Genomic DNA, 21,956 nt, shown 5'->3' on the forward strand with positions numbered 1-21,956 from the left:
CATTAAAGCATGCCCCTGATCTTAATGTAATTTTATTCGTAGTCTTCAGGGAAAAGGAAAGGCAGGGGGGCTACATAACCCTGAAACAAATAAAAATCATGCTTTGTTATTTTAAAAGAAGAAAACAAAACCTCTGTGTCTTCTACAATCTAGAGGAAACTGAGTTTCAGTGATTTAATTAATAAAAAAGGGCACTAAAACTTTTGTAACTGTTATGAAAGTTTACATAACATTCATCACGGTATAGAGGTTATTTCTAGTCCAACAGTTAAAGATAGAAAACAGCCACTTAGGATGCTATTTGGTTTAGGGTGTTTGCAGAGAAAATAAGAACAATAATTAGGAGAAGAATTAAATATAAAGATCAAATTAGTTCACCAAGACCTCTCACTATTAGATGCCAATAGTACATATCAACAATAGAACTAAGATGTAGAAACCCTTAGGGAAAACTGATTTGGGAAAATTATGAAGTGCACATTTGTGTGAGTTTGGTTCTTGACCATTTTCAGCAAGTTTTTAATAAATCCACTTATTTCTCAAGTTTCACTTGCAATTTATCAATTGCACACTTAAATACTTATACAGCTCATGTGCTCTCTCAAGAGAGGCGTAATAGAACATTCATTAGCATCCATTGTGACTGATCAGTACTCACACCTTCTGGTTGTTAAATATTTAAAATATTTACTACTCTTGCCCAAAAGGCTTTAGAAATATATATTGAAAGACAGGGAGTGTCTTATTGCATTTCAAAAAGCATAGGGAGTAACATAGGTCAAAAATGGTAGCTTCCACTGGGGCATCCAGAAGGAACGCTAGTTCCTTTACTACCAACTCAGCATTTCCTGCTATTTCATTTCACACTTACATTCTGGGTGGACAGACAAGTCTTTTTCTTGTGTGGTGTCCACCATTATATGTCTCTGACTGCCTTCCTGCTCCTCCAGAGAGAACACTCAGTTGAAGGCATCAAGGATAGCTTACTTTCTTCCAACCCAGGCACTGGCATGCTGGGGACAGTCAAGATAACTGTTGGTCAGACCATGACATATAGTTCACCCACAGAACAGTAGTGATAGGAAAAGAAGCAAGCATTATGATTAAAAGGGGGAATTCTTGATAAGGATTTTGTGCTATATCTAAAAGTAGAAAGTTCCTTATCAGGAAAGACATACATATGATCTATTATGCAATTATGCATTATTGCCTTCTTCTCTTGCCTTAATTCTCATGTCCATTGTGAAGAAGGTACAATAACTAGGTAAAGGGGAACAAAGTCAGACTGGAAGATGCAACTTGGGCTTATAGCAATTATAGAAATGAAATTCCTAACTCATGTTTTCCCATGGACTAGTAAATCCATACAAATTTTTCCTTGTTTCATTATTGGCTATTCCCTGTTTGCTTTGAATGTGACTCTAATTACAGACTTATGTAGGATTGATACCAAAACTGATTTAAGAAATCTGCAAAACTCCAGGCAAATATTAAGTGCCTCTCATACAGCCACAAGCTCTCAAAAGTACACATGCATATGCTGATAGAGTACTAATAACATGAAACAAATTCTTTGTGAAAGAGTTATACCAGATAAACTATAACCATGAAAATGACTTTTTGATTTAGCCTTAAAATATGGCATTTTGAGATTCAAAGTCAAGAACACTTATTTCTTCGTCACATTTGAAATGACACCACAGTTTAGCCCAGACAGCAGATAATGGTATCTTGTCCTCCCACTATTGGAGAATCTGTAGTACTTATGGTTCCCTGTCACTCAAATTAACAAGCAGTGTTCTGTCCATCTAAATGCCTATTTTTTTATCAAGGGAATATAGTATAACATCAGGTTTATGCAATTTCTACTTAAGACATTTCAGATCTGACAAGAAAATGTTATCAGCTGCTCTTACATTCACTCAAGCAACAGGATTTTTGCATTATAATTCTTATGCTAATTTCAGTTCATCTTCTCAAACATCCTATGCCTCTTCAGAACACTTATCACAATAAGAGTAAATAAGCAGCTAGGTTGCATATAAGGTTCTTGAAGTCAGAAGCTTTCTATTTGTGCACTGATATATCCTCTGCCTCTACTAGAAGTTCTGGATCATATTGAGTACACAGTAACTCAATTGTTAATTAATTTTGATAAATTTAAAGTACCGTTAACTGGCTTCAAAAAGATGAGTGTAAATGTCATCAAGTAATGCAATAAAAATTTTTAAACTCAATAAACAGAAATCATGCTTGAACTTTTAAGAAACAGAAACTCATTATTAGCCATAGTCTCCCTTTGGAGGCTAGCAGTTTATCTAGTTTTAAACCATCATTTTCTCTACGTTCTCAATGAGAAGTGTGTATGGGTTCTTATGTAGGTATATGCACATATATACGGATTTATACATATATATAAAATATTGTTTTAGTCAGCCTTTCTCACTGCTGTGACTAAAGGACCCAACCAGAAAAAAACTGTAGAGGAGGAAAAGTTTGAGGGCTTACGGTTTCAGAAGTCTCAGCCCATAGACAGCCAGCTCCATCACTTTGGAGTGGCTCAAGGTGAGGCAGAACATCACGGTGGAAGAGTGTGGTGGAGGAAAGCAGCTCACATGGTGAACAGGAAGCAGAGAGGAAGACTCCACCCTCCAGATACAAAATATATACCCCATAGGCACGCCTCTCATGGAACCACTTCCCCCAGCTACACCCACCTGCCTCCATTTACCACTCAGTTCATCCCATCAGGGATTAACTAACTAATTATGTTAAAGCTAAAGACCAATTGTTTCTCCTCCAAACTCAATTGCATTGTCTCACACGTGAGCTTTTAGGGGAACATCACATTTAAATCATAACTACATATGAGCTAGTGTTGAACAACAAGATGATGTCCAATATTAGTTAGCTTAACAACTTCAGAATTTGGTCAATATTCACTATGATACAAAGTATGAGATATGAAATCATCTAGCATTTAATATAATTCTTTGATGTACTGAAAAACTATTTAGTGGTCACAGCTCAAGTAAAATTGTTGTCGTATATTTTTAATTAAACCATGAGTCTTAAGTCCTGTGATGTGTCAGTGTTCTAGGATTATGAAACAATTTCCTTGGACACTTCCATGCCAGTGGGAGGAAAAGAGAAAATAATAGGCAATATCAAGAGGTGATGAGTGTTAAGAAGAAAAATAAAGCAGGGACTCAAGGGCAAGAGTAAGCAGCAGGTAGAGGAAATATCTTTTGTTCAGGGGGCTTTGGTTTCCACAGAGAATGCAGCTAATGAAGTCCCTTAAGCCAGTGTTATGCATCAACAGATTATTGAACTCTGCCCAATCTAAAGAAAGCCAGGCCCAGGAGCGGCAGACCTTCCTCCTGCTTTTCCTTCTAGACAATGGCAGTTGTCATAGGCTAAACCAGACTGAATGCCATGAGGAAACCACAGATAGTTACTCCTAATGAGAAGAATTATTGAACACAATTATGACTACATGGAAGGTGTCAGGTCACAGGTTCAACAGCACTGAGTCCAGCAGTTGCAAGATGGAAGAGTTTATGTTGTATAAATGGGTGCAGTGTTTCACACGATTTTTTATTCTTTTGAAAGCCTTAAACTTTCAACCTGTCTTTAGCATTATTGTAAAACCAAGCAAGTTTGGTTTAATTTTGCTGCCAAGTAAGGTAATCCATCACAGTGGGCAGGGGGTGGGGGAGGTGGTTGGGAGGGTAAGTTCTTCTCTAAGCCCCATCTTTACCATAGGCTGCCCTCTGGACATAAAGTTCTATATTCTAATACTGCCCAATAAGTGACAAATTCTAAACTATTATTCATTAACTACTAATATGTGTGCTTCCTGAGAAGTGTATCTGCAGTCATCCAAACACGCTCTCACAGAGGTCCTTATTACTTACTCTTACTTTTGACTATAAATTATTGACAATTCACTTTCCTTTGAGTTGTGAATATAGGAAAGCATTGTAAGTAAATCCAGACCATTCTGATATTTCATTTTTTCCCCGGATTTCTTTTTCAAAATTCCTGGCTTCTAACTTTATTCCATGAACTTGTTTTTGGAATAAATACTGTGAGGAGTAACTGCAGGTTTTAAGCTTTCACAATGTAAATACATTATACTAATGTTTTTGACTGGATGAAATATATTAAATAAAGGATGTCTATTGACCTACAATTCTCATTCCAATTTTCTTTCTACCATGACACAGGCTATCTTCATTGCATCCCCAAAGTGAAAAGGGATGTTCAAAGTAATGTTTTATTATGTGAACTTTCATATCAGTGCTTATGTAACAAGTTTATGAAGTAGGGGAGAAAGGAATAAAAGAATCCAACAAATTACTTAGTACCAATAAGGTGGGAAAGTAACTGTGCAAGGAAGCAGCAGCACTTAGATAGGTCTCGCCAGATCGGAAGCACAATATGCCTCATGAGGAGATCAAATTTAAGCCCATTTACAATTCTCTGCCTGTGTCCGAGCTCCACCAGCAGGAGAATGTGGAGAGCAGGAACCACAGGAGGGATTCCACAGACCTAGGAAGATGTCAAAAGACACAGTGGAAGGAAAGAATGGTGGAATACTTGAAGCTCGTGTATGGAAGGGCTCCTGTCCCTGGTCATGGGCATCCCTTGTTCTGACTTCTTGCTCTGTAACCCCATTTACCACCTATTTGGGGCCTGGTTACAACAACGAACAGTAGACTTTTCATTTGAAGCACACCCCAAATACATAGTAATCAGTCTTGAGGATGGGACCCACCTCATTTGCTTCTGTATGTCCTCATGTCTGTTGCTAAAGAAAATATGAAAAAATATCATCCATTTTTTTTTCAGGAACTTTAACATTTGGGCCCCAGTTAATACTTCACATTACTTTTTCTTCCAGGAGCCTTGGCTGCCAACGTGTGACTCTGCACAAGAACATGTTTCTGACCTACATTCTGAACTCCATGATTATCATCATCCACCTGGTTGAAGTCGTGCCCAACGGAGATCTGGTGCGCCGTGACCCGGTGAGCTCTGCATGGTTTTGTTTTCAATTTTATTTGGAGAACCTAGTACCTGTAAATAATGAGCATGCTGTTAATGCTATTGACATCTGCAAACATATGTACTTCTTGAGTTGAACTTTGCATTAGCAAAGCATTATCAGTTCTATGTAGTTCTTGGGATACATTGTTACATGCTCTGATAAAGGACTGGAATCATTGAGTCATATAAGCAAATGAGAATCATACAACAAGGCTATTGTACAAAGGCTTGGGTCAGTCACCTCAGCTATAAACACTATGCATTTACTCAAATGAGTCATAGAAATATGTTCTATGTCTGCATGCTTTGAAAAAAGATCTATTCTGACATAAGAAAATGAAAAAGAATTTAGGGGTAATGAATACACCCATGAAACTCATACCCATAAACACCATCACAACAAGAAAATCTAGTGAGGGTCTTCCTTCTATAAAAGTATTACAGAGAACAAGAGAATTGAAATCATTTAACTCCATTACTGAGAACCACTCATAACGTCTTTAGAGTTGTTAATAATAATTCATACCTGTCTTCAATCTTCTCTTTTTATCTCCAAGGTAATATTTTTCCAAATGGTTTCCAAATATGGTTGCGCTTCAGAATCAACTGGGGGAATTTCATAAGTGTTAGACAGCCACTGTCTGCAAGGTGCTAGAGTTTAGTAGCTATGGGTGGAGCCTGGGAAAGCACCCCAGGTGTTTCTCTCTTGCTGCCAAATTGGGAAATCATTGACCAATTGCTGGGTGAAGAAAATGAGCTGGCAGAGGAGGCAAAGGAGGAGGAACATGAAGGCTCTGCTAATTCATTCAATCAGCCCCAGATATTAAAAACCACCAAAAATTAGAACTAAAAGAGATTTTAGTCCTCATTTTACAGATTAGAGATCTGAGGATGGAAAGGCCAAGTGATTTACCCTGGATTGTATGACTGATATAATTCAGTAATTGCAGGGGTAACAAGGACTCAAATCCACTCTCCTTACTCTCAGTTTTGTTCTTTCCTTTGCATCCTAATGATGTGTCTCTAATTATGAATTGATGAGGGCTTGGTAACATCAAACTAGTTGATTAGGTTCCCAAATCTACCAGATTAGTTTTGAAGCAATTGAATCATTTTGGTGCTGTGATACCAAACAACCATTTACTTTCCAAAATCTTTTTATTTATAAGCTCAGTGTTTAGATAGTGTATAATCACTGTTTCTACCATTTAATAATCATTTGATCCTTAGCAAATATTTTCATCTTGAAAAATCTACAGATGCTTCTCTGCATCTCCTGCCTTTTTAAAATTCCAACCAAAAATCTTTTTCTTTTTCATTAATGGCCTGCATTTTAATTGATCAGTTCAAAACAATTTAATGATGTAATGATTTCTGGCATTGCATATGAAATTGCCAATATTTAATGATCATTTTTGTTGTATAAAATTATGTTTCATTCCAATACAAAGTGGGGACAATACAATGGGGACTGTTACCTTGCCTTGGCCTGAGTTGATAATGGAGGGAAAGAGGAAGGAAGCTAAAGACAGAGGAGTGGTATGGTTGAAGGATGGCCTTCAGAAACTCAAGACTTCTGCCTCCAAACACAGCCAGCCTATAGTAACCCCCAAAAAGGGACGAGGGAGTAAACACTCTTATCTCCCTGTCCCTGCTAAGGGTTCTATTAACTGAGCTCAACCAGAAACCAGAGAGCAAGGAAGCCCTGAGAGAGGCATCCAAAATCACATCTCTGGGCCCAGGGCTGTGGGAGGGGAGGAGAGTGCATCTGGAAGCTCAAACTGAAGCTATCAGCACACAGCGAATGGCCATGGAATATTTTCATTTTTGTTTCCCTGCTTAACTGTGTTATGCAAGCATCTGTAGATAGCCTCATCTTTCAAAACTGGCATTTGACAGTTCTGCCAACCCAATGACAAAAATGCGTGAAATCTGCCCAGAGCATGCATCCTGCTTGACAGTGGCATGGCATGGGAAAGCAGCTTAATTTGGCTTCTAATGGATCCTCGGTGTTAATAACTTTTGCAGTGTGAATATATCCAGAAAGGCATTAGGATCCATCTTTTAAAACCATGACATCTGTTATCAGAGACAAAGTCCTGTCTTACCTGAAGAATAATGTGACCAAATGGGGTTTATTTTGATGAGTTTTTCTTTTCCAGTGTTAATTGATTTAAATAAAATTTATCTCACTTAATTTTATCCTCACAAGACCTCAGTGAGAAGGATATTATCCCCATTTTTAAAGCTGGGAAACTGAGGCTCAGTGAAGGTAAGTGTCCCCCCATACTGTGAGTACCTAGAAATGGAATTCAAATATGGACCTGTCTCACACAAGACTGTCTCTCTTTACACCACAGTCTGTCTTTATTTCCTTAGGAAGATACGTGTGATAAAAGAAGTGGGCTCAGCCACTCCAAAGCAATGATTGTCAACAATTGGACTGGCACACCAGAGTTAGTTAAGCTGACCCCCACCAAATTTAAAATAATGTAGAAGCAATTTGCTAAGCGAAGAGGAGTCATTTTCCACTAAGGTTGGAAACCCTGTGAAAGTTACCACCTGTAGGAAGTAGGCCAGGAAATGGCACTTCAGCTATTGAATCATCACCCACTGACCTGGGAGCAGTGCTCAGTCTATTGTGAAGTACTGTAAATTCACAGGTAGATCCTCTCCTGCCTCACACTGATACCTCTTACCCATTCACCATCCCTAAACATGAATCCAATGTCATGTAGAAACAGCCCCACGTGTTTGACAACCGTACAGGTGGGATTCAGACATATTTTAACCTATTCTTGAGTGTGCTGTTCCCCCACCCCACCCCCATGAAAAACAAAGGAACAAAAATCTAGATAGTTTTCTCTGTGCACCTACAAGAGGAATCCCTTTCCACTGAGGCTAGACAAAATGAGAATGGGTCACCAGCTAGAACTCAACTTACATGGCAAATGAAGTGATGTCATGATATGAGAACACGCTGTGCCCTATTTCACATTCCCAAATGTTTGTTTCTAACATTAGACAAGATACGGAAACACATGGCTCTCACCAAATACATGTGAATATAGTGTCGGCTAAAACTAGCTGAATCGATGTTGAAAATCAGTTCATGCTTGTGAATTATGAAGCATACACTTGACTCAGGAGGAAAATTAACTAGTTTTAAAAAATAACTAATGTTTTGTTTTTTTTAATCTAGGGGATTTTTTTAGTACTTTCTCTATTTGAACAGTCATTATTTTTCATCAAAAATTTTGTTGACTCTCTTACCTAGCCTTCCATATATAAACAACATAGGACAGCTCTCTCTAGGCAAGTGAAATTAGTTCAAGAAAAGATAGCAAAGACTCCTAAGTAGACCTATTTTGTGAGTATTCTATCATAAAGGCATTCAAAGAAGCCCAATTTCTTGAGTATTTTCTCATCTAAAAGTTTAAGTGGATTGTAGTTGAAGCAATAAATTTGGGTATCAAGAAAGAAGAAATGTCCCTGCTGTGATAAACTTGAATATGAAGAATAAACAAGAGGGGTTGGGGCTCTGGCTCAGCAGTAGCGCACTTGCCTGGCATGCGTGAGGCACTGGGTTCGATTCTCAGCACCACATATAAATACATAAATAGATAGCTAGATAAAGGTCAATCGACAACATATATATTTATTAAAAAAAGAAGAAGAAGAAATGAGAATTAGGAAAGACTTAAGTTTTTCTAAAGCCCTACCTCTCTTAGGAGAAAAGTTCTTCACTTATAAAGAGACAGATGTAATAGTATCCAAAGACTGAGAATCCAGTCATCCATCAACATTAAGTCACATGCAGAATCATATGTTTAAAATCACTTTAAATTCAGGGTTTAAAATATTACATTCTTCTTGAAAAACTGACAATCCAGAGAACATTTGATTAAGGTCCTCCCTAACCAAGAAAAATAAAAACAAGAAAGAAAACATAAGAGACAATCAATCAATCAATCAATTAATGAAACAGTAGAAAGTTTTGGAAAAAGGAAAGTTATTGGACATTTTCAGTTTATAAATATTAATTGAAATTGCAACTAACATGAAAATATAACCATAGGCATAAATTAAAGAAAAGAAGACTCATCAGCAGACCATCTCTGATTTAGTTCTATATTGCCTTTAAAGAAAAACAAAATACTTAACTTTTAAAGTCATTTTGCCTCCTAAGCAAACAAAAGCAAAGTTACTTTTTCATATTGACCCTATTCTCAGGTCACTGAATCAGTAGTTAAGAGGCACAAAGCTTTCTCTACTCAATACCAAAGGGAATATATTAAAAAGAAAGATATTTCTTGAAGTGGGAGGCTGCCTCATCCCAAATGTTTTTGCACTTCTTCTATGAGAGTTTTATTTTGTTGAGGGCAAAATAAGAAGAAAAAAAAAAAAAGAGAGAGAGAAAGAAAAAGAAGTGTCCTCAGCCCTCAGTGGGGAATCCCTGCAGGGTTGAGGTTCCTTCTGCATCAAAGTAGTCAGTTTTTTCTCTCAGAAGCCTTTGGTCAGGCATATTCTCTCCTGTCTGGCCAAGGATCAGAATCTTATTTCTCAGATTCTTCTATTTTATTTTTTCTAAGTTAAACTCAAAATAACTTCTGGAATAAATAAGGACTGAATAGATCCTCAGTTTATTGAGTGATGTGAAAATTGCCCATTGTCATTTATGTCATTTGAGTATTTCATTTCCATAATATCTAAAATTTCATTTTTTTGTTCTATCTATTCATTTGATGATCTTCATGTAGAGTCAGATTGCAGAATTAAAAGCATTGTTCTTGCTGCATCTAAAGGAAGCTGGCAGGATACTTGTCATTTTCTAGAAATAAATGTCTCTCTGAACTTTTTATCTGGGTATGAGAGGGACAATATAAGGAGATTAGTTTTTCCTAGGAACCTGAGCACTTTTGTACCTCAAAAGCTGAAACAATCGAGTTACATTTTCTGTAGCTTCTTGTATAAGTAAAGCCAAATGAGTTCCAAGTTCTGAAAAACAACATGAATTTCCTATAGCCCTCCCTCATTTGTTCAGAACAGTTGGACTGCCCAACAAGGCCATAGCTTTATCCTAGGTCATCACAGAAAGATCATGTTGGAAAGAGTGGCTGGAAGTGAAGCGCTAGAGATGATGAATTCCAGGGTGAGAACTAAAGGTTCCTGCCTGGCTCAAGGGAGGCTGCTGGAAGGGAGACCAGATAAATGTAGATGGGGCAACCAAGATGGCAGTGCTTCTGAGATGAAGGCTCAATGGCACATAAAACATGATTGGCATTATCTATTTCAGAAGCCTGTGAAGGGAAAAATTGAATTCGGATTAAGAGTGTATGACTGACTTAGGATCAGGGTGGGGAGAATAATGCCAAGAATAATGGAAGTGGAATAAGGTATTCTCTGCCATTTATTATTCTTCACTTTACTTACATGTCAAAACCAATGATGATTCTCCAACTTTATGATTAAAACTTAAAGGTTGCTATGTGAATACCCTACTGTCATAATTTTCACATAATGTTACAGAATACATTTTCTAGTGGTTCATTATCTAAAAATGATTTAAAACAAAATGGTGATGGCTAACTAGCTTCTATCTAGCAAAATCTCTCACAGACTTAGGGCTATGATAGAACTAAAAAGTGAAGAGAATAAATGTGAGGAAAATAAATCTCAGATATGTGTATTTACTTAGGTTCAGAATTTGGCCGACCCCACAACCCTGTGTGTGCAAAGGAATCCAGGTCATAGCTAAGTCTAAACTACCTGAACTGAGATTCACATTACCAACCTCACAGGAAATAAGCACTTTGGGTTGATTTATCCAAAGTAAGTTCCTGCTAAAACAAACAATAGGAAGAAAACTTCAAGGAATATAACAGAATCTAGATTGTATAACATAACATTTACAGCATCCAGAATACAATTCAAAATTACCAGACATAAAAATTTTGTTTTAAGAAAACAGTACCCATCACAAGGGAAAATATAATTGAGATAGATCCTGAGTTGGCCCAGATGTTAAAATTAGCAGACAAAAATTTTAAAGTAGCTTATCTCAGCTATACCTCAGGTTGTAAATAAAAGACAGGACACCTTAGCCAAAAAAAAAAAATAGAAATTGCTAAAAAAAAAAGAACGACCTGGAAAATTCTAGAACCAAAAAATAAAGTAGCTGAAATTTAAAAGTAAATCACACTAGATTGGCTTAATTGCAGAGTGGAGATGACAAAGGAAAGAGTCAGCAAAACTGAAGATAAATCAATAAAAATTACTAATTTGAAGAATAGAGAATACAGGAGAGATAGAGACTTGTGTGAGGCAGTGCTTAAAAATCTAAAATACAAATGTTTGAGGCCCCATGAGGAGAAAGTAAAAAAATAGCCTAGCAAAAAAAAAAAAAAAATCTGAATATTTAACAGCACTCCAGTTCTTGGCGTTCTAATGTTTCAAGGAGGAGCAACAGAGGGTAAAGGAAACAATTAACAAGGCCAATAACTGCTTCCCTATGATCTTAGGTCTTGAGCGATCAATTTTGTTGTCACTGATGTTGCTGTGATTGTGGTTGTTGGGAGGTTAGCCTAGCTAGACACCCGCAGGTTGTGGCTCTCAACCTGGGACATTTTGCTCCCTGGAGGACATGGCACTATCTGGAGATAGTTTTCATCGTCATGACTGGGTGGGAAATGCTTCCGGAATTTACTGAATGGAGGTAAACACTGCTAAACCCTCAACAAGGCATGGGGCTGCCCCTCACAAGTGAAAAATGATCTCACCCCAAATGTCAATGGTGTCTAAGTGAGAAACCCCACTCCAGAGTAACTAGGGAATAACTTAAGATATTCTGTGTTGCAAATTAAGATGTGAATGTTTCTATACAGATAACAATATGTACTTAATTTGATACTCCAGAGGTGTGGCTTCCAAATCTGCATTGAGTAACCAGGGAGAAAGCTATTCTAATCTCTGTGCCCAGCGAGGGTTTGACAAGCATTTGGATCCCAATGTAGAAAACAATGCTCCCATATGAAAACTAAAGCAGGAACATCACCTGTGTTCAACATCGGCTCCTAGGCCATGCATGAGACCCATCCTTGTTATTGCCAAAGAGATATCAGCAACACCAGCAGATTAATAGACTCCAGGAGCAGCATTAAAAATGCAGGGATTATTTTGCCTCATTGACCAGAGGGGAGAAAAACGTGATAAAAACCATGTGACAAATCCTTGCATGTTTTCTATAATATAAGATGGACTGCAGGAAAATGAACCTGTTTTGTCTAGCAAGGTCCCCAGAATGTACTGGGGAAAGAACATTTTCAGGACTTGGCTTTCATTAGCCCATATGGCTGTTTACATGTATCGTCTGTGATCTGTACAATGTCACTTTGATTTGTTGATATAGAGGTGGCACATGTTGGCAGATGCTTGGGGACACTGCCTTGTAAACTGGATGGAGACACTTTGGCTCACATTCGCATTTACCCTCGGTTCACGCCAGATCTTTATCTGCGACTTCCACTGAGTGTCTTCATTTCTTCATAACAGGTGAGCTGCAAGATTCTGCACTTCTTCCACCAGTACATGATGGCCTGCAACTATTTCTGGATGCTCTGTGAAGGGGTCTATCTCCATACTCTCATCGTGGTGTCTGTGTTTGCGGAGGGGCAACGTCTGTGGTGGTATTACCTTCTGGGCTGGGGTATGTATTTTGTTCAGTTGAGTTTTGAGCCAATTTTGCTTCTGTTTAAATGTGTAGAGTTTTCTAATCTGGGTCTTGGAGACTTATAAATAGACTTATAAATAAAATGTACTTTTACAATGAACAAATAGAATTTATTAATCTCTTTGAAAAGAAGAATCCTCTAGAGAAAGAATTATTCTTACCCTCACAATCTTTGGTGGGAGGAATAGGTTGCTACAGATCTTGGGGCCTAGAGGAAGAGGAAAGAAAAAAAACTGCATGAAAGAAAGAACAATGGCTAGAGGAAATTGAAGAACACAAGGAGTTAGAAATATGGAGTCCATACCCCTCTAGATTAAGGTGGAGACACTCTCCTTTCTATGGCATGAGCATAAAAGCATATATGCCTCTTTTGCTAATTCTAAAATATGTATGTCAGAATAAATGCAGAAAATGAGCTTTTGTTTCTGAACTCAAGTGGGGAAGTAGTATGTTGGAGCGGCTGTGAATAGCACAATCACATTTTGAGTGAACAGTCCAACTTAAAATTATTTCCGGCCAAACATTTAATTAGTGGTCATATTGAAATACATGCTTCATGAGTTTGGAAGCTGAGGTTATTCCTAAGTAAAACTCAATTTTTTGAGACCTTCTCTTTTTCCATATAATGCACAGAAAATAAAAATGTGTGAGTTTAGTTCTCTCCAGAGATGAATTTCTTAATCTGATGATAATAACAAAATCTCCTTCTACAGATGTTTCAATCAGTCAAACTGTTTTCTATTGCACATAGGTATAACTCAGTAAAAGGAAAATCACTTTTAAGAAAAATCACAACTTTGAATTTCATTTATAGAATGAAATTTATTTTTAAAAGATGCGCTCTGGCAGACCATGTCACCAGTAGCTATCTCCATTGTTCTGTTGATATTCAAAGGTGTTTCTTACTAGTACTTTTGAGTTTAGGGAAGGAAGTGACACAGTTGTCTCTAATTAAGGTCCTACAGTAAGAACTTAGAGGACAGGGGCTACGTTGGCTTCTCAGGAGTGTTTGTATTAAAAGGAAACAGAGTCAAGGCACATCATATAAACAGATAGAAGAATGAGAACCTAGAAGAAATAATGTGACTATCAAGTAAGACTTTAGAAGTAATTGGATTACTGCTCCCACACACTGTCCAAGTGACATCCCTCCAGTGTGACCCAGCTCCTGTTCATGTTTGAGAGCCTAGACTCAGTTAACAGTCATCAACAAAAATCATCATCATCAAAGACCTAACAATGGTAGTAAGAATCATACTGAATGTTAAAATGTTCCTGCTACGTAGGGCAATTTGTGAAAAGCTTTCAATTATCTGAAAGCTCCTAACCAAACTCTCTGAAAGCGCATGTTGTTCTAATCAGGAAATTTTTACCTGCCTTGACCAAAGATAATCTGTGCACAAATATCAGGGCAGTATCTTGACAGACACACTAAATTTGCTGCTATATTTTGCAAGTGACCCATTTTCCATGCAACCGGAGCTATAGCATATGGCCAAGGAACCAAGTGTGATTTGTACTTTTCTACATTTTAAGGGTTCCCGCTGGTGCCATGCACTATCCATGCGATTACCAGGGCTCTGTACTTCAATGACAAGTAAGTATGAAGGTGGTCTTTCAGCTAATAAATACATAAATAAAATGCATTGGGGCTGATGTGTTCCCTTCCTTTTCTTCAGCTGCTGGCTGAGTGTGGACACCCATCTGCTTTACATCATCCATGGCCCTGTGATGGTGGCGCTGGTGGTAAGAACTGGTTTTTAATCCATTATTAACAGTGCTATCTGTTTGTTGGGATTTTTGTGAACATACTTCTATGTAGTACAGGTACTTCAAAATAAGTACAATTTAGCTATATTCTAAAATAATAAAAGACATTTTTTAAAAGCAATTTGGTTCTTAAAAAAATGTCTTTTATTTATGGGGGAGAGGTTACCCTAAGCTCATGTTTATACACACCATAACAACAATGTTGATGTATTTTCTAAGAATTCTATAGCTAGATGGTCAGTTGGAGATATATACTGAAAAAAAATATTGAACATATGTTTGGTAATTAGATATGTGAATAAGAAGAAAGGATATCCTTGACATCACACCCAACACAAAATATGAATTCCAAGTAAATTGTAGGTTTACATGTGAAAAGCAAAACAATGGCTTTTAGAAGACACCTTAGGTGAATGTCTTCATGAGCTTGAGGTAAGAAAAGATTTCTAAAGCAAATACATAGACTTCTTAAAGAAGAGATTGATGAGTTGCCTATATTTAACTAAGATGATATTTAGAGGTTGAAAAGACAAATCTTAGAGTTCAAGGAGAAAGTTGCAATGTTCCATATTTTTTATGAAAAGGTGCTCAAACTCACTAATCTTCAGAGAAGTGCAGATGGAAAATGAGGATGGGGTAACACTACACCGCAACCATGGCCGCTGTAAAAAAGCTGACCATACCAAGTGTAGGCCAGGGTGAAGAGCAGTAATATACTACTCCTGCAGAGAAAGTAAAATAAAACCACCACTTTGGAAGCCCAGTTTGGTAATGTCTTATAAACATACTCTTATTGTTTGAAAGGTGATTCTACTACTGGGTATCTATTCAAAAGAAAAGAAAATATCTGCCCACCCACATAATTCAAATGTGAATGTTCATAGCATCTTTATTTGTGATACACAAAGAGTAGGAACAACTCTAATTTCCATCAACAGGGAAGAATAAACAAATTATCTATACTCTTCTCAGAGTAGTTGTACAAAGAGTAGAATGAGTGCAATGCTCAAATGCACAACATGGACGAATCTCACAGGTAGTCTGTTAAACCACAGTGGCCAGACACAAAAGAGGCCTCTCCATATGATATTCCATCCCATAATAATATAAATCAGTGGTTGCTTGAGGTGGAGCTGGGACAGAACTTTCTGGGGCTATGGAAATGCTCCCTGTCTTTGGAGTGGTGGTCACATAGGTGCATACATTTGTCTAAACCTCTCCAATGTTTGCTTAAAACCCACATGTTATTTAAATGCTGATTATAATTCCATGGGGTTATTTCCTTTAAAATGTTACTTAGAAAAGAAGACAAGATTAGCGGTCTCTGCTACATACAGATTTTACGGATACATTTTTTAGTCCTCACTTTGCTTTCAGTCAAGTAGAGGTGGATAAGGGGGACATCTTGATAAAGGACAAGATGGCCAGGTCTTCCCAGGATGTGCTGTGACATGAGATGGCAACACATCAAGTGTCGTCTACAACTCCTTGTAGACAGTTTATAACATCTAAATAACAAATAGATAGCCGCATTGCAGTTGAACTTCATGTATTTACATGTACAGGGGAAATTCATATTCTCCTTTATTTTTTTCATTTAAAATAAAAGAGAATATGAATACAGATCTGAAAAGAGTCTGGTTACCCCTATTTGTAGTTCGGGAAGCTAAACTAATTATGTGACATCTCAGGCCATCTCTCCTGCTCTCCACACTGGATACATGAGAACTGGGGACAGTAGACGTCTTTAAATGGAGGTGTCTCCATGGTTTGCTCATGTTCATATCTTTGTAGGTCAACTTCTTCTTTCTGCTCAACATCGTCCGGGTGCTTGTGACCAAGATGAGGGAGAGCCATGAGGCGGAGTCCCGCATGTACCTGAAGGCTGTGAAGGCTACCATGTTCCTTGTGCCCCTGCTCGGAATCCAGTTTGTTGTCTTTCCCTGGAGGCCCTCCAACAAGGTGCTTGGGAAGATCTATGATTACCTCATGCATTCTCTGATCCACTTCCAGGTAAGGCAGCCAGTAGCATATTTATTAGGTGGCTTGTTCACCAAACTTCCATGCCTGCTCGCCTGTCACTTCCAGGACCCACAAATGGCCCCACCTAGGCAGCTAATCACACACATAATTGTCAGACCTTCCTTTAATAAACAAATGTTGACTCAGGGGTAATGAGGAGCAATGAATTTGTACAGAACTGCCTCTGCTCTTTCACCTTCCGCTTGTGAGGCCATGTCAGGAATCCATTCTTGACAGTTCACTCGCTGTAAAGGAAAGTTATGTACAGGGGTCTCCTCTTGTAGGAGATAATGGAGGTGGCTCTCAGAGACTGTCCTAAGCTGTCTAAAGTCTGCAACACTCAAAGGAATGGCTGTTGCATTTTCATTCATTCTGCCCAGATTCACAGTTCCATTGAAAGTGTACTGCTAGGTATTTTGAGAACAAAGTAGTGCATGAAGGGGTCAGGGTAGGGGTCCTCAGGCAAAGGAAATTCTACTCACATTAGTTTTATTTTTTACTGCCAGGGTTTAATGTGAAAACAACTGAATTTTATTGAGTTAAAAGAAAGCATAGGGGTTGTTTTAATAAACTGAGCTGTTGTTTGGGCTGTGAGTAAAGCTTGGGCACAAGGAATCTTCTGAGCAGTTACCAGGTCCTTAGAGATTACCTAGTCTATGTCCTTATTTGAGAGATGAACTTGGTTGTCAGTACTATCACAATTTCAGGACACACGTTGACAGCCATGCACTCTAATATTGGTGTTTGTAAAAGATTTCTCTACTGAACCCGATGATCTCAGTTTTTACATTTTTAAGTACCAAGTTCTTTTCAAATCCACTTTAATCCATATATTATGCTAAAAATCTCCAAGTTAAAAAGAGAACTATATTAACAAGATTTACTAGAGTTGTCCTAGTTGCCAAATGATAGAATCCTAACAAGAAAAATTTCTATTAAAATATTCTTATAATGTAGCACTGAGTATGAGTGGAAGATAATTATTTTTCTTACCTTTATACATCATCAAGTTTGACATGCTATTGCAAGAGTGAAATACCCCCCAAGGCAACCTATTTATATTGATATAAATATATTTATATTGATTGACAACATAGTGCACACAAAAATAACTTCAACTCTATTTTCCCTTCTCTTTTTAGGGATTCTTCGTGGCGACTATCTACTGTTTCTGCAACAACGAGGTAAGTCTGCATTCATTCCATATAATACATTTGGCTGTTTATATAAAGCCAGTATTTTATGGTCTCCACATTTCATTTGATCTCATTTCTACAGTTGACCTCAGAGGCTTTCATAATTAATAGGACTGTGTTTTTTCCACTTCTTTAGCTGGATATTACCTATAGAAATGGGGTATAGTTACAATAAGATCCAGACATGCAGCTAAGTTCTGATCTTCTGGGGTTGCCTCCTGAGCTGGTCAGCACCCCCAGTAGTAATAGTGAAAACCATTCTGGGTTCCCGTAGAGAGAGAAGCAAGTCCCTATTCCTCTAAAGGCCCCAAGCCCTTGCTGGTCCAAAACCAGCTTCCCCTTTTCCTCTAAAGGACCCAAGCCCTTGCTGGTACAGAACCAGCCTCCCGCCAGTTTGTACAATCTGTTAGCCTATTTTTCCAGTTTCTTGATGCTACTATTGGACCACTACTCAGCACTTAAAAAATCACCTTGCAGTTAAAACTAAAAAGATCTCCAAATAAATAGTCTATTATATTGAATATTTGTATTAGTAGCACCTAGAGATCCATTAGGTCAGGGTTTTTGCACCAGGATTTTTAATTCTTTCTTCCAACAGTAACTTACCTGGGAGTCCCATTCATAAAATGCAAAAAAAAAAAAAAAAAAAAAGGAGCTGCTGTAACCCCAGAAGTTCTTCTAAAGAACTCATGGGTTTTCAAAGAACATGATTTTTAAAACTCTTCATTTTTCAAATGAGACATCTAAGCTCTAGAAAGATCAAGTAATTTGCCCAATGCACAAACATAGCTGTGGTGGTAACCAGGACTGGAGCCTAGACTTTCTGCTTCCCAATTAAATTAACTAAATCTCAATAAATTATCTGTGTCTATGATTCTTCCCTAGAGCTTTGCAAAAGTAGAATATGCTTCTTATGAAACCACAAAACTTTTAATGCAACGTATTTTTGATCATTTAAATTAATTCCTATCAAGAACAATTCAATGCAAGAAAAATCATACTTTAAGATATCAGCATTTTTTTCCTGTAATTAGAAATATTTTCTAACCATTGTTAGTTGATACTTATTTTTTATTCTCTATTTCTTTCATAAAATGATATTTATTGAGCACCTAAAATATTTTCCTGCTCTATGATGTTACCTATCTCCAGCCCCAACATGGCCATGTTTTTATTATTACATTTTCATTGGTAGATTTTATTACTTCCTCCCATCATTCCTTCATCCAAGAGCTCATTGCATCATTCAACAGAAATATATTGTGTACTTACTATTTCTAGGAGCTTGACAAGGGGCTAGATAGAATCAAGATCCTTCTGGTGCCAACTATTAGAGTATCCTCCCAATTCCTTTTTTTTTCATTTTCAGAATAGCAAAAACTAATAAATGAGAAGAGCTTACATTGTCCTATGTACAGTACTAAACTAGCGAATACTCTGTGAATGCGTATCTATGCCTTTTGATTTGTTCCAGGTGACATGCAAGATAAAAATTTTTAATCTAAAATAATATCAAAATAGGGCTAATATAAAAACCATATCCAGGAGGAGACTGCCTTGTAAAGCACAAGAGGATTGCATGCATTTGTAAAGATACCACAGTTTTTATTGTGTCTTAACTATGATGCTGTCTTTGGGAGTGTCAGGCATAGGAAGCAATCCCAGGGGCACACCTAACAATTGAAACGTCTCTGAGTTCATTTGAGTATGCTATCTGTTTTCTGAAGTAAAGAAACCATACCTATTTTCATTAAGATCCTGTTACTGGAAGAAAGTGCAAGTGTGACATTTCTAATAATACAGAAATCATGCACTGTGCCAAATGTAATATCACAGCCCTATGGATTTTAGGCATCTGGGTCTCAGTCGGGCATTCTGTGTACATATCACCTTACAACACTGAACACAGGCAGGGCACTCACACATGCCGGAAGTTATTTCCAGCTGCCTCTGAGACAGAGCTGTGAGGGGACTCTGCCTGGCTGAATATTGAGTTTTAACAGAGATGGATAGGGACAAATAGGTCAGTTGTCCAATGGAAAGATGTAAATTTTAATTTTGAACTGTTATCAGTATGTAATCAGTGATTGCTCTTCTGGAAGTGGATTATATAGTGAGTCCATTGGTAGATGAGAAACAGGGGGAAAAAATTGGAGAATTAAAGTAATGAAAATCAGGAGATGTCCACAAGAACATACTTATGTATCAAGCATTTCTCACAGCTCTTCCAAGTGTGAGGATATTAATTATCCAAACATATTAATAAATTATCAGGTATTAAAGGACCTCAAAAAGTTGGCTACAGCTATGAAGATGTACAATTCGTTTCTAAAGAGTAACTTAGAATTAATAGTACTAAAAACACACTAGATTGTCTCCCTTTTTCATATTTTTGGCTAGTGCTCAAGAGTTGTGGATTAAAGTTTGTAGATCAAAGAAGCATGATCAGAGCGTATGAAAACTAAAACTTATTTGCTGTAACTTTCCTTGCATTCAAGAGCCCATTCCAGTAGCCTCTAGTGGTTCACAAGTCTCATTGTGGAAAAGAAAGCAGTTAGTTCAAAAGCTTTTGTCCAAAAGGGCAGCTGGTTACCAAGTATGAATGCCAGCACCTGCTGTTGAAATTTCTTGCAGCTCCTCTCACTTCTGAGGACCCTAGGGGTCTTCTCCATCTGTAGTCTCCTTGATCAAGTCACAGCCCTACTCTGATTCAGTAGTTTTCCTCCAAGCCATGTGAGGAGGGTGGGGACTTCAGCCCCTTTCTTTATACTTCCTAGAGCCTGTGGTTCTGTCTTCAGGACAGTCTACAGCCATTGCCACTCCACTGCTTGAACACCATGTTGGACATGGTGTCAGGGCAAGTGCGGGACTTCTTTACAGGGTTATCAGTTTTCAAGATTATGCTCTTGGAATCAATAAGAAAGGCCTGCTGTTATAAGGGTACATCGAAGAAAACAAGTTATCCCTTGCTTTCTTCTCCCCATTTTCCCAGAACTTCCACCATGAAGGGGAAATTGAAGGTCATTTGTGTCTCTGTATCCTTCCCACTTTTCTCTTCCTCTCAGAATTGCAAGGGGCCTGCATGCACCACTTGCCCTTCCTGTCTGTAAAGGACTCTCCCTAAACCATATCCGACTTTTTCTCTACACTATGGCTTTTAGTAAAACTATGTTTTCAGATCAATTAACTTTTTATTACATAGGCAAAGAAGAATTTTTATTAATAAATTCTCGCATTAAATAAAATGTTTTTCGAAACTATCTTCTTTTTTTTTTTCCTTCAATTTTCTAAAATTTGGGGCAGGCAAGATGTTGGTCCAAGGATATATAATTACAGTTAGATAGGAGAAATAAATTTCAAGGGGTTATTTTCTTTCTAGAGATCCAAGAAAGTCCTACTGAGGACTCAAAGCTAAGTGATAATTTCCTTATTCTAGACCAGCATTCTCAAACCTAGTGAATGTCAGAATCAACTGAAAAGTTTGTTAAAACACAGACCACCAGTCCCCACCAGCAGAGGCTGCTAATCAGGACTTTCGGATTTGCATTTCTAATAAGTTCCCAGATAGTACTTGGGCTACAGGTTCAGAGAACACTTTGAGGACCACTGTTCTAGATAAACTAGCTTGTTCTTCAAACAATAAATGACCTTGACTTAATGAATGAAGGAAATATAGGGGAATGTTAAAAAACTTAAGAAATACAATTGATAAATATTTTCAAGATTTTAAACCATATTACAAATGATATTTATTCTTCTTTAGAACAAGAAATCATCCTTTAAACATAGGAAAGTGGGTAATGAAAGGCAATTAAAAGCCCTGATCTTATAATCATCAAGTACCCCATTGCCTCAAATTACAGAACATTTAAATTCCGTAAATGAAACCAAAGATCACTAGAGATGTTTCTGATATGTACTCCAAACGAATAAAAAAAAAAAAATCAGTAACAACTTGGAAGTGTTCCAAAGCATCTAATTAATGGGCTTCAACAGGGATCCAGTTTCTAAAACTTGCATAAAACCACCTCTTCTGTTCAGTATATATTTTGCCATATTTATAAAACAAGTTTGGTTTATTTCCATGTTAGAAGTCTTCAATGGAAAGAGATTGAAATCTTATTATTTCTTATTAAAAGTGTGTCACTGCATTAGCAGGAATTTTATCTGGCAGACCTCATCTCAAG

The 21,956-nt window shown here is 37.5% G+C and overlaps 1 protein-coding gene across 1 annotated transcript in view; it reads left to right on the forward strand.

Annotated features, from left to right (window-relative positions):
- Calcr (calcitonin receptor) overlaps positions 1-21,956 on the forward strand; it is a 112,179-nt gene that overhangs the window by 87,608 nt on the left and 2,615 nt on the right. The window contains exons 8-13 of the mRNA XM_005340531.5: positions 4,907-5,033; positions 12,604-12,757; positions 14,318-14,378; positions 14,461-14,527; positions 16,346-16,564; positions 17,716-17,757. Coding sequence (XP_005340588.2) covers positions 4,907-5,033; positions 12,604-12,757; positions 14,318-14,378; positions 14,461-14,527; positions 16,346-16,564; positions 17,716-17,757 — 670 coding nt within the window. The remainder of the gene's footprint in view (positions 1-4,906; positions 5,034-12,603; positions 12,758-14,317; positions 14,379-14,460; positions 14,528-16,345; positions 16,565-17,715; positions 17,758-21,956) is intronic.

This window comes from Ictidomys tridecemlineatus, chromosome 2, assembly GCF_052094955.1.
Source record: "Ictidomys tridecemlineatus isolate mIctTri1 chromosome 2, mIctTri1.hap1, whole genome shotgun sequence".
NCBI classification, from domain to species: Eukaryota; Metazoa; Chordata; class Mammalia; order Rodentia; family Sciuridae; genus Ictidomys; species Ictidomys tridecemlineatus.